The sequence below is a fragment of the Notamacropus eugenii genome, chromosome 5 (assembly GCF_028372415.1).
Source record: "Notamacropus eugenii isolate mMacEug1 chromosome 5, mMacEug1.pri_v2, whole genome shotgun sequence".
Classification (NCBI taxonomy): Eukaryota; Metazoa; Chordata; class Mammalia; order Diprotodontia; family Macropodidae; genus Notamacropus; species Notamacropus eugenii.
This window is the reverse complement of record NC_092876.1, coordinates 443,528,786-443,543,083: the sequence shown is the minus strand read 5'-3', so window position 1 is coordinate 443,543,083 and position 14,298 is coordinate 443,528,786. Positions and strand designations below refer to the sequence as shown.

Sequence of the window (14,298 nt, the reverse complement as noted above, 5' to 3'; positions counted from 1 at the left end):
TGTGGGATATGTTGTGTTGTAACACCACTGTTCTATAAGAAATGATGAGCTTGATGATCTCAGAAAAACATGGAAAGACTTGCACAAAATGAGCAGAACAAGAGAACATTGCATCCAGAGAAAGAACCGAGAAATAGAAGAATGTAGCGAATAACTTTACACACATACACACACACACACACCTATTTATGTTTAATAATAGGGAGGGGTAGCGGGGGGGAAATATTCCGTGAAATTTTGTTGTATATTTGAAAGTAGTAGTAAAAATGCAGATTAGATTTGCAGTTTCATCATCTCTTTTACCATACTATGTTATGAAAATGCTTGTTTTATTCCATAGATTAAAAATAAGATTAAAAAAAGAAACAATGTCCATGTTGAATACAGGCATAAGAAGTTATGAAGAGTGAGGTAAGATGGATCAGGAAAACAGTATACAAAATGAATATAAAAGTGAAGATGGAAAGAACAACAGATCAAAATTGAATATTATAAAATTATAATGATGACGCTTGACACAAAGAGTAGATATAAGAAGGCACTTTTCTCAATTATTTATGAAGGTGAGGAACTTTAGTTGTGGAACACTGCATATAACATCAGACTTTTTTTTGACATGTCTTATAGTTTTTGCCAGTCAGTTTTTATTTTTAATCTTGATTTTTTTTATTATAATGAATCACTTTCTGGGATGCAAAAGGGTGGATATACTGAGAAATACAATCAAATGATAACTGTGTAAACCAGGCTTCTGTTTTGAGTATGTTTAATCTGGCCAATATGGAGCCCAAATAACCCCTACCAAGTGGGTGGGTGTAACTTCCTTTGATTGGCTGCCCACATCTTTAAAATTTGTAAGATTGAGTGCTTTGCTCTCTTTTTCACCATCTTTGATTGTAGCCATGAAGTGCACCAGTGCGGAGGAGAAGTGACACTTATTTTCCCTTAGTCTCCTTTTTACTCCAGAGACATCAGCTTGGGAGTGGTTGTGGTGCTGCTGTGTTTGTGTCTCTTCTGTGTTATTTTTTCTTTACCTCAGGCTCCAGAGGTGATTCAGATAGAGGCAGAACTTTGAGCCATGGTGAACTTGGACCTAGATTGCAGGAGTCATGTTGCCTAGTAGGGAAACCCTGAGAAGCCAGTGTCTGAGACTTGAGCTGAAGGGATTTTGGGATTTGGAATTGAGACTGTACTCTACGGGAAATGAGCAACACTACGAATCCAATCTTTCCCTTCTCAGAATCTAATATAGATCAAAAGGGGATGGAGATCATGCCTCCCTCATGTTGTGAGTAGTAAGTTTGTATATGTGTTTTTAACTTTAGGAAGTAAACATAACATTGTAAAAGTTCTATTGTACTACATTGATAAAATGTATTTAAAAATATATATATGAATAATGAATGATAGTCTGACCACATGCAAAGTCCTTTGAAAACAGTTTCCAAAGGAAGATGCTGAATCAAAGGTCAATCAGTATAATTCAAGGTGCCGAACAGGATTATGCTAAAATATTCAGATAACTGAGGTAAACTTAAATTTTAGCTTAATTGAGTATCAATGATTCATAGATTTAAAGATAAGATGGACCATAAATGTAATTGAGTTCAACTTCTTTATAAATAAAGCAACTAAGGCTCTATTACAGGACAGACTTTTCCATGATCATAAGAAAAGGAAACAGGAAATGAGGATGTGAAATCAGATATTTTGACTCCAAATCAATCAATCAATAAACATTCATTACTGCTGTTCAGTCATTTCACTCATGTCCAGCTCTTCAGGACTCCATTTTGGGTTTTCTTGGCAAAGATACTGGCGTGGTTTGCCATTTCCTTCTCCAACTCACTTTTCGGATGAGGAAACTGAGGCAAACAGGGCTAAGTGACTTGCCCAGGGTCTCACAGCTAAGAAGTGTCTGAGACTGGATTTGAACTCAGGTATTCCTGACTCTAGGACTGTTGCCCTATATATGGCACCACCTAGCCACCATTTATTAAGCACCCGATTTGTGCTAGGCACTATGTTAAGTCTTGCAGATAATAAAAAAAGAGGTTAAAGAGAGTCCCTTTTTTTTCTTTCTTATGGTTCAACATGACTAATGTGAAAATATGTTTAATAAGAATGAATATATAGAGCCTATATCAGATTGCATGCTGACTTGGGAAGGGGGGAGGAGAGCGAGGTGAAGAAAATTTTAAAAATATGTAAGTGAATGTTAAAAACTAAAAATAAATTAATTAATTTATTTAAAAGAAGGTAGTACCTGTTCTCAAAAGTTTACAGTCTAATGGAGGAGAAAATATGGAAGCAAATGTATAAAAACAGGCTATGTGTAGGATAAGTAGGAAATAAATTAATTGAGAGAAAACACTGGAATTAGGAGAAGTTGGGAAAGATTTCCTATAAAAGATGAGATTTTAAGTGAGACTTAAAAGAATCAAGGGAAGCCAGTAAGTGGAGTTGAGAAGGGAGAGAATTACAGGTAGAGGGGACAGGAAGAGAAAATGCCCAGAGCTGAGAGACAGTGTCTTGTTCATGGAAAAAGTTATGCTCATGGAAAGGGGTTATAAAGGGCTTTGAATGCCAAATAGAACATTTTGCACTTGATCCTAGAGGCAATAGAAGCCACTGGAGTTTATTAAATAGGGGTCTAACATGGTCAGATCTGTGTTTTAGGGTAATCATTTGAGTTGCTGATTGTGATGGGGTGCATGGATCCCAGCCCTAGGACCATATCTCTTCCCAGTTCAAAGACTCTATCTCTGGTAATAAGTTGTAAGTGGGCTCGAGTGAAGCAAAGGATGGATTGGAGTGAAGAGAGATTTGAGGCAGAAAAACTAACCAGGAAGCTATTGTAATAGGTCACATGTGAGCTGATGAGGGCCAGCACCACAGTGATGGCTGTTTCAAGAGGAGAGAAGGGCATGTATTGAAGAGATATTGCAAAGGTGAAAATGAAAGTCTTTAGCAACAGATAAATTTTGGAGGTGAGAGATAATGAGGACTACAGGATGATTCTTAGTTTGTGAATGTGAGAGACTAGGAGGATGGCATTGCCCTCAACACTAACAGGGAAGGTAAAATGGGGTGGAGAGGATTTATGAGTTCAATTTTGGACATGTTGAGTTTGAGGTGGCTACTGGTGATTCCTTTGAAATATCTGGAAGGAGGAGGAGATACAAGACTGAAGGTCAGCAGAGAAATTAGGACAAGATAGGAAAATTTGAAGATCATCAGCATAGAGATGGTAATTAAATCCATGGGAACTGATGATATCACCAAGCGGGACAGTATAAAGGGAGAAGAGAAGGTGCGGGACAGAATCCCATTGAAAACTTATGGTTAGAGGGTGTAACACGCAGGAAAAAGTGCAAAAGGAGACAAGACCAACCTGTACAGGTGAAGTCAAAGAGAACATTGCTCCTCTTTGCCATAGAGGCTCTCCACAATCATATTGGGAGATCAAGCTAGAAGCAAGACAGGGAAATTGGAGCTGGAACAGGAGCTGACACCATCTTTGCTGCTTTGGGGCAGATGGAAAATACTTGGCTCAGCCTCTTGCCACTCCTCAAAGAATATGCTGCAACCAGCAGAAAATGGAAGACACAAGGAAGAGTGCAGCTGGAGAAACATTTGGACTTGAGAAGGCTGAAGATGAGGGAGCATCAGCAAGTAGTAGAATCCCTGCTTGAGGCTAAGTCCTTTGGGGCAGATGGAAGACACTGGCCAAGACCTTTGCTGCCTTCTCTCGGGGGAACATGGTGTGTGCCACATGGGATGGAAGGTATAAGGTAAGAGATCAGAAGAATATTTGGTTCATCTCCTCAAAATCAAAACTCATTTATTAGAGTACCATTGCTCCACTTCCATAATTTACCCTTATTTAACTTTATTAATCAATTCATTTTCATTAAAGAACTTCAGTAATTTCCCACGAACATAGTTTATTTATGAACCTTTCAACTCCTACCAATAATATAATACCAGATGCCAATATAATCAGATACCAACCTTAATGTCTGTGGATTGTTTTCTGATTCCTTCCATTGTGTAGGGAATCTCTTTCCATGACTCTAGCCTGGCTTTGGCCTTCTCTAGGGTCCATTCTGCTTCCTTCTTGGCTTCTAACCATTGGGCAGAATCTTTCAGCATTTCATTCAGCTGCTGTCTCCTTCTCTGAAGATGTTCTTGGACTTCATCCCATTGACTCTGTATTTTTTCAACTAATAAAAGAAAAAAATCATAACATGAATATTTTTGAAGACTCCCTTTGAAAACCTAAAGACACATGTATTTATTGCTTACATTTTACACTGGCTGTAGATTTTTTTTAACATTGTTAATATCTTACAAACAGCTATTGTTATTTTCTCACTTTGACGCATGGCAAAATGGGGATGTTGCCAAGTGGATACATCAAGATTACCCAGAAAAAGAATGATAAATGCAAGAATTCAAATTAAAGCCTACTGGTCACATAGTCTATTCATAGTGCCTTGAAACATATTCTTTTACTGGAGAGTATTATATTTGAGGTTTACCATAGTATGGTTTGAATTTATGCTTATCACTTACATCTTCTCGTGTAGTTATATGTTTGTAAAGGGTTGATGAACTTATAAGGTGGTGAACCTTTGTTTAGTATTTTTGGATGGCATGGATATATCCCTTGGTGCCCCGTGGGTTATATGTCACTGTGATTATGGATGAACTAACTGTCTTGAGCAGTTGTGGAATGGATTGCTACAGGAGAAACAGCCCATCTTTTTTGTGAAGACTCCTCCTTTTTCTAGAGATATTGTGAGAGAAGAGCAGGGATGGAGAGTGAAGAAAGAACCTAGGAACATACAGAGCCTCTTACTCTCTATGAGGCACTAATGGTTGCCTTGGGGTAGAGGTGGAGGAGAGTTCCATATGCTCTCATCCATATGGTAAGAGAAAAGAGTTATGGGGCTCAAAATATTCCGGCCCCACTTTTGAGAAGCAGTGGTTTAATTTCATAAACTGAGATATGGAATCAGTGGAAAGGAGAACTAAGTGACTTAATACCTGGAATTCCTCAATTCTAACCTCTCAGAGAGAGGGGAAGGTAGATTTCCTGGACAGTGTCAACCTTAAGGTAACCTTTTGAAACTCCCTAGCCTATATATGTCAAACTATCTCTTATGACAGAAAATCATCAAAAACATCCAAAACAGTGATCACACACAATGATGTCTAAAATATTCTGTATTAGTGGTCTTCTTATTCTGTCTATTACTAAGGGTGGGGTACTTTTCATAATTGACCTTCAATTATCAGAGTTCTAGTTCCCTTCAGTGACCTTTTCATTTATGTTGTTGTGGTGATCGGTTCTGTTTATATTACTCTTTCTGTTTATACTAATTTTACATGTTCCTCTGAATTCTTCATATTCACTTCTTCTTACTATACAATAACCTTCCACAGCACTGAATAATTTTTATTATATTGATATGGACTTGAACTTTTTAAAGTAGTCTCTAATTTAGTATTTTTGAACTAATTCAATACCTTATTCTTATATTGACATATAATGCCTGGATTATAATAGTCATTGAAAAGAATGTAATTTCAATTTATGTTTTCCAAAACTGGTTTGAATCAGTAACAATTTGCTATATTAGTAACTCTCAAGGAGGGGTTTTATTTAAATTTCTTTGTAGAAGAGTAAGCTATTTGCGAACCTGCCAGTATAGGTTTTGCAAATTATACACTTCATTTCATGACAATAGACATAGCCTCATTTAAACAAGGTCAACACCATTTTGGGAAGAAACAGACTGGTTCAATCATGCATGGGTAAAGGTTTCTTAATGGAAAAAACTGTTATAGCCTGGGATGACACTTCATCCAAATATCCTGCTTGAATCAGTCTGTTAAAGCACAGCAAGGGAAGGTTTCTGGCCAAAAGAGATCTTGGGTATATGATGGAGATAGTCAAAATGGTCTGTGGAATGGACCTTCTCCATTTATTGCACCTCTTCATATTAGCCCACAGGGTATGTAAGGCCAACATAACTGACAGCTGGATTCTGCCAAGAGATTATATCAGAGTCAAATTACTGAATTCAATTTATAAATTCAAATTACTGTACCATGTACAGTTCACAATGAAGTTGGGCCCAAAATTTTTAAATGAGAACATCTTTTAAATACTGATATTTGCAAAAGGAATTTTAGAAGGATCTATTCAATTGAATATGTTGGAAAGTTTCCCACATGTAAATCCATGGAACCAAAGCATATCATTCAAAATTTTATAGGAGCTTAGAAAACGTGTCTATATGAAATCTGGGAGTAAGAAGCCCACTATATCCACTTAACCACAACGTACAATGTATTTCCTTTTATGTAATATTGATGTGTGAAATTGACACTGAAAAAAGGTCTTTGGAGCTAAAGTAAATGTACTTGCTCATAGGTGCCTTACATTAGTATAACTTTAGCCTTCAAAATATTCCCTTCTGTTTTTCCTACAAATATATCTCCAACCATTTCATTCCTGGGCTATCAGAAGAGTCAATCTTTACCCCATTTTCTAATGATCAGAAGTACAGCTACCAAAAACATCTTTCCCTTACCCACAGTCTTCAGTCCATGGCCCCTTGCTTTAAAACTCACCATTGACTCTTTAATTAACCACTATTTCCTTATCTCCTAGCTATCCAATATATAGTTTGAAGGCCAAATGTTGTTGAAATGATCCAATTCTAAGGCTCATCTTAGATTTTTGGGAAAAATGGTTTTAAATTAATTGGTTAGATACAAAAAATTGAAGGATAATGTGACACCTGTAGGACAGGCTGGCCATCTACTCCCATCACTGCATATTTGAGTGATTTCAATGTCATGTTTGGATTAGATTAATTAGTAGTAAAAAAAAAAGTAAACTACCACTGAAAAATAAAATAAAAATGCGTATACTATTGTTTTAATGTTCAGGACTAAGGCAAGGATCTCTGGATGCAGAGAGCATCTTTCTTCACACGTCCTTTAGAGTTAATTAGAGTATTGATAATAGTCAAAACTACTTATTCATTCCAAATTTGTCTTAAAACAATGTTGCTACTACTGGATACAATGTTCCCTTGATTCTGCTCATTTTTCTCTTTATTATTTCGTGCAGGTCTTTCCATATTTTTCTAAGATTGTTGATCTCCTCATTCCTTCCTTCCTTCCTTCCTTCCTTCCTTCCTTCCTTCCTTCCTTCCTTCCTTCCTTCCTTCCTTCCTTCCTTCCTTCCTTCCTTCTTTCCTTCCTTCCTTCCTTCCCTCCTTCCTTCTTTATTTCATTATTTATTTTTAGTTTTCAACATTCATTTCCACAAGACTTTGAGTTCCAAATCTTCTCCCTGTCAAGCTCATAATTTTTTATAGCGCAGTTGTATCCCATTGCAATCATATACCACAACTTGATGGATTTCCCTACATATTCTAAAATGTTTATATCTGCTCTATGGAGAGGGGATGGGTTACAAGCCTAGTTACACGGAAAGGAGCAAGACAAGGATGTGTTCCTACATTCAGATCCATGGAAGTCCTATACCCTGGGACCATCCAAGAATGTTTTCCAGCTTTGGAGAGGATCTGAGCTGTTGCACTTACTATTAGTAATATGAGTTTAGAAGATTTTGAATATTAAAACCTTCTGAAAAGATATTCATTTGAGAATGCAGCTGATACTATTTTTTACTTTAATATTTATTTTTGTTCTGATTAAATGATGTTTACTATTTAGACTCCTTATTAGCTCCATAAAACTTTATTTAGTCCAATCCCTTAACCCCTTCACCTTTAGTTTTCTAATCTTTAGAATGGAGATAATTACAGTGGCCACTTCACAGTTTTGCTATAAGATTAAATTGAGGTAAAGCGAACTTTAAAACTATAGAACTGTGAATCATTGCTATTGTCATTATTAATTTGCCTGGGGTTCTATTAATTTGGTGAACAACTGAAAACTTGGGGCTGGGTTGACTTTAGAAGTACCTAGCTTCTGATGGGGTCAAATAATTGATCTGAGAATACATCCATTATTATTAACTGTTTCCAGGATTCAAATCCAAACAGGCCCATGAGATCAGTCTGGCCCTGGGCTAAACCCAAATAATTAAATATGACTCGTGCCCTCATGAAATCTGTAATTGAATAGAGGGTGAGGAAAATGAAAATAAAAGTATCATCATTTTGTTAAGTTTACATCTTGGCAAATAGGCTTTAAATGTGAGCTAATAAAAATTAATACAACCATACATATATATCTATAGATATATATAAACCTAAAACTATTTCAGAAAATAGCTGGTGTACGAGGAGTTAAAATGGACCCACAACAAATCAGGAAATTCTGATCAGTGCTCACAGATTCTGTTATTTAATAAAATGAAAATAGTGAAATTTATTAACACAACAGGCACACTTAGTAGAAACTAGAGACCTATTTAAAAAGCAAAGAAGTAAACAAATACTGTATTTATGAAATTCTGACAAGGCAGAAGAAAATGTGGAAAAGGAGAAATGCCAAAAATAAAGCAACAGTAAAGGCTAATATTGATATAACATTTACTGTTTGCCTGGCCCTGTGCTCAGTGCTTCACCGTTATTGTCACATTTAATCCTCTCAACAATCTTGGCAGGTAGTCGTTGTCATTATCTCCATTTTAAAGATGAGGAAAGTGAGGCAAATAGCAGCTAAGTGACTTGCCTGGTGTATCATCTCTAGTAAGGCTGTATTTGAACTCAGCTATTCCTGATTCCAGGCCCAGAACTCTATCCACTGTACCACCTATCTACCAGTGGTTGTAGCCACTGACAGAAATAGAAACCAACCTAATCTGGCAACAATTCCAAGCAGCAAAACATATCAACACTAACCATGTCACCAAGAGACTTGTATCTGGACTATATATATTTTTGTGGTATATGGCCACTTAGGTCCATACTGCTAGACTGACTTTATAACAGATTCAACTGACTTATAAAAGTAAAATAATAATAAAATATAGACTACATAAACACAGACAATCTGTGCAGTGCTATAATGGAAGAGCCAACCAGATTTACATATTTCTTCTTACAGAAGTCCATCATGGAAATGTCTTAACTCATTTGTGTAGCAAAAAGATATCAGATAATAAAAGAAAATAAATAAATGGTCCTAGGGCAGAAAAGGACAGCATGGGAATCAGCATGGATCCAGACTTATGTACATCTAGAAATGACAGATTCAAATCCCAGGGATCATGTGATTATCTTACAATGTTGCAGGGAGGTTTCACATTTTTATTCATGGACAAAAATGAAATTAATGAGCTGATTGTATATCTCTCTCCCCCCCTTTTTTACTACCTGCACTTGAGTTCTGTGTTCACTCTTGAAATACAACAACTATAAAAGATTTGGTAGGGAGAAAGGAAAAGGATATTTTAAATATATCTGACAGTGTTTTGAATGTACATAACTAAAGAACAAAGCTCACTTCAGTTATAATTTCATTATAAGCTCATTTATAATTTCAGGTGAGAAAGTTTTGAATAACGTTAGCACGTTTTCGTAGAAAGTGAAAAAAATAGAAAGTAGAAAGGCATGAATTTTAAGTTTTAATCCTAAATCAATGCTCATTAATTAGGTGAGTGACCTTGGGTAAGTTCTTTAACCACTGTAGCTAGCCTAATCATCTAACATGACAATGGCCTTTCTTGTGTTATCTCATGTTAGCAGTTATGAAGTTCTTTGAAACAAATTGAATCCTTTGGTTGGTTTGGTTTGGTTTTCTTTTATGCGTAGAGGAGTATAAGATGTTAGATTCTTTTGGGATCAGTGGTAAGCCTGTTTTTTTATCATATAAAAATAATGTAAAGCAGGGAGTGCACTGTGAAATCAGAGCTTCCAGATGACACCAACTATTCTGGGTAGTGAAATGCCAGGCTAAAAAAGAACATTTACAGGGAGATGTTGGGAGGCTGGATGAGTTGGCACAGTAACAGATGCATATTACTATGAAAATTCCAAGGCAAGGTGCTTAGAGAAAAACAGCAGGCATTTAATAAGGGCCTCACATGCGCCATGCTCTAGTCTAGGTACTGAGGGTACGCATGCAGTCGTGAAAGTCTTTCCCCTCAAGACGCTTACAGAATAGTGATAGGTAGCATCATGTACATATATCAATATATTCAAAATAGATATGTGTATCCTTTGCGCTGTCATTGTTAGGGCTTGGCGATTTGGTTTTTTGAGGGTAAAAATGACTGGTACTAGTGCTCACTCTCTCTTATGGCTCCCAGCATTGAAACTCGGGTGTTATCTGCCTGGTACAGACATTCCTTCCTGTCCCCTATACGGTATAATCTGTTTTAGTAATCTTCCTAGACTCCATTGTTTTGGAGAGCTTTCTCTGCATGGCAAGGAGCAAACGCCAAAGGCAGTATCAATTTCCAGTTCAGTCTCCCCTCAGATGGCAATGACAATTGAATAACTTTTGTCTAAGAGTATGTAGCTTCACCCATTTTGAGACATTTGTTAAAATTAATCATAATATGTTAAATTATGATTAATAAATCATGATAATTAATAAATCAATGTCATTCTCTAAAATATTGCTCCTGATCTCCTCATCAATATCCAGATTTATTGATGGTTCACTTTCATCTATAAGCACAGTCTGTTATTCTCTTTGGCAACTCCTTATTCACAAATAATGAAACATACAAAACAAATTGCTTGATCATGTTTTATCTACAGTAGTAAGCGGCCATCAATGTACTCATTAAATCAAGAATTATGAACAAATTTAAAGAACAGACACATTTGGGATTAGATAACTGCTCTTTCATATAGAAAGTGTGTGGGAGGGTTGGGGAAGAGGGAACAGGAGGAAATCTTTCATCTGCATGAATTCTCAGTCCAGGGAATGTTTACCACTTACTCAGCCACATTGTTTATCTCTGGCCTCATCTGGCCTATTTGCCACCAGTGAATGGAAGCAACAACAGTTAAAATGTATCCCATTCATTCCCGATACCAACCATGGTGGTCTTTACTTTGTGTCTATGACATTCATCTCTTTTCTTCACTGTTTTGTTCACCTGACCCAAATAAGGTCTCCTGCTCAGCCTCTCTTCCCAGTGCTCTGTATCCCTGCAATGAGACTGCCGTCCTATTTGGAGCCACCTAGCCACTAGCTCTCTTTATGTGACACTCTTGCATCAAAAAACAAAAAGCAAAATAAAATGATGAAAGCAAAACAAAAACCCCAAACCCCAAAACAAACCTTGTCCAAATTTCAGGTTCCTATTTCTTTCTTGTTCCTGGAACTATAGTTTTTCCTCAAAGTGAGAGGAAACCATCCTATCTCTTTGAGACTTGGCTCCTATTTAGTCCACGGATCATACAATCAGACATAACAAGTCACAGAATTTCATTCCAGAGAACAGAACTTGTGCAAAAGGGAGTAATATATAATAAGTAGTGACAATTTCTTTCTCAAAATGTTAAGTGTTTTATGATTAAGAAAACTATAAGTAATTCTAAAATAGTTACCATAGAATTACTGTGAAATAAGTTCTTGATTGATTGATTGATAAAGGAGATACTTGCTTTTAGACTCAGATTGGGAAAGACCACAGATTAAATGGTATGCCAAAAGTGGTGCAACACAAAAGGGCTGGGAGCAAAATCCTGGCCTTCTAAATTTCCATGTCAGACCAAAAATGTATCACTGAGATTAGGTTACCTTTTTAAAAAGTAGGATAACCTTCCATAATAGGAAACAGGTGATACAGTGGACAGAGCACCAGATACGGATTCAGGAAGATCTGAGTTCAAATCCAGTCACTTACTTGCTGTGTGACCCTGATCAAGTGACTTAACCTCTATTTCCTTCAGTTTCTCAGCTGTAAAATGAGGACATATTGGAAAGGAAATCAGCAAACCACTCCAAAATCTTTGCCAAGAAAACCCCATGGACAACTTCATGGAAACATGAAGAGTTGGTCATGACTGAATCACTGAACAATGAACTGAACCTTCCCCAAAGGGAAATGAGACAGTACTCTTGAAAGAACATTCTATTTTCTTAGTACCTAACTCTTCCCTCCTTACTCATAGACTCTGACATTTAGAAATATTAGATAGCTGATAGGCAGCATAGCATAGATAGATCTCTCAGGACTGACTTCAAATATAGGAATGATTAGGATCAAGTTCTGCCTCTGAGATATACTATCTATGAGATTCTAGTCTAGTCCCTTAATAACTCCATGACCCAGGGTATTCTCCAAGACCACATTTTGCAGAAAAGGTACCACTCTGAATTGGCAGAGTGAGTCTCCTCAACTAGGAATTCCCTATCACAGGTCCAGTTGAGTTAACAAGCATTTATGAAATATCTACTGAGTGTCAGGCACCATGAAAAGTGCTCTTTCCCTAGAATGTCTAAACAGTGATAGAGAAGTTGGAAAGAAAAGTGGGGGTTTCAATTTTACAATCTAATTTTACTCATAGGTCATGAAACAGTTAAATTTCAGATAGTAATAAAAAGACATGGAGCACAGATTCTCTATGAGTGAATGTAAAACATCCTATAGTCATTATTTCATCTTCTTCATCACCAGAGTTGTAGTGAGGAATCTTAACATCTGGTGCAAGGACTACAAACCATTATCTGCCAAAGTAAACAAGATGAAAGACACCCTTAAATGGTGGTTCTGGGGAGTAGACAAAGACCCCCACATAGTATGAAGCCAATGTTGGGCAAGCTGCCTGCTTTCTCACTCCCAGTGGAATCAGACCACTGAGTTAACTTGCTATTTAAATCATTATTCTTGATGAGCAAGTGCTAAGGTCATTTAAGTCTTAAGAAGCTGAATTATTCAAGACTGAAGACTGTGATGGAGTGACTCTCCCAGCAACTGCAGAAGTACTTTTGCTTCCTTCTCATTCCCCTCCAACAAAAGCAAACACGACAAAACAAAACCTTTGAAGTATCATTTGAGAGCTGGAAGGGACCTTGGAAATATCTAGACAGTTGAACTTTGTTGAATTGACAAAAGAAGGGAAATTACTTGCCCAAAAGGTATATGAGAAAACTCATGAATTCTTAGTAAAATTGAAGCTGAACTAAGCTGGAGTCAAATAGGTCCAAAATGTCAAAGGATCATCAGACTGCCCAAGCCTCTTGATGGAAATCTAGCAAAGCTAATGTCAGGAGAGTTCAGAACCTGGTTCTCCTGACTCCTAGTCCATTGCTTTTAACTTTGCTGGTGTTGAAGTTGTTCAGTCATGTTCAACTTTTCATGACCCCAATTAGGGCTTTCTTGGCAAAGATGCTGGACTGGTTTGCCATTTCCTTTTCCAACTCACTTTACAGATGAGGAAACCGAGGCAAGCAGGGTTAAGTGATTTGCCTAGGGTTCAAGTCTTTCTTGCCTTGCCTTTCGAGCCTTTCAAGCCTCTCCTGCCTTAAGTACTTCCAGGAAGGTCTCAATACCTTCTGAGGAAAAAAATGACTTAACTCGCATATGGGAAAGGGTTGGGATATTATCCCTAATGTACTTTCTATCTCCCCCAAAGTGGACCTCTTGTCTACTTCCTGGGCTCCAGGCTTCGCAAAAGGATAAGAAGGCAGGAAGGGAAAAATATGGGGGAAAGTAAAAGTCCCTAGAATGGAGGGGCAGGTGTATCCCTGAGATATCACCCCTATCCAAAAAACAGTAATAAACTTTAACCAAGGGACTGTCTAATCCTGATTCCGGTCCCTGGACTGTCTCTATCCTTCCCCCTACCCAATCCCTACCTCCCCCTGCCCTTGGACTCTTGATTGACCTGAGGAAAGGCTCCTGCTGCCTAGCCCTAGTCATGTCTTGGGCAGCATGAAGTAGATAAATTATTCCCTTCATATAATGAATGGTCTCTATGGAAACATGATTTTGTTAGAACTAGATGGTCTAAAGGAATGTGCAGAAAGATCTTGGTTTGAGGATTCATGATGAAAAAGGCTATCTTCCTCTCAGAGAAAGAACAGATGTTGTCTGACTATGGAATGAAATAGAATATTCTTTCTTTCCTTCTTTATCCTTTTTCCCTTCCTTCCTTCCTTCCTTCCTTCCTTCCTTCCTTCCTTCCTTCCTTCCTTCCTTCCTTCCTTCCTTCCTTCCTTCCTTCCTTCTTTCCTTCCTTCCTTCCTTCACTTCCTTCTTTTTTCTTTCTTTGAGTCTTCTTGCACAAAATGACTAATATGGAAATGTTATACATGATTGCACATGTATAACCTATATCA

The 14,298-nt window shown here is 37.3% G+C and overlaps 1 protein-coding gene across 11 annotated transcripts in view; it reads right to left on the bottom strand.

The window, feature by feature from the left end:
- The window catches only part of DMD (dystrophin), a 2,329,373-nt gene that overhangs the window by 586,325 nt on the left and 1,728,750 nt on the right, over positions 1-14,298 (bottom strand). For all 11 annotated transcript variants that reach the window (XR_011968542.1, XM_072616876.1, XM_072616880.1 and 8 more), the window contains one exon: positions 4,015-4,226. Coding sequence is in view for 10 of the 11 variants with exons in the window: in XM_072616876.1 (XP_072472977.1) it covers positions 4,015-4,226 (212 nt within the window). In the remaining variant the exon portion in view is untranslated. The remainder of the gene's footprint in view (positions 1-4,014; positions 4,227-14,298) is intronic.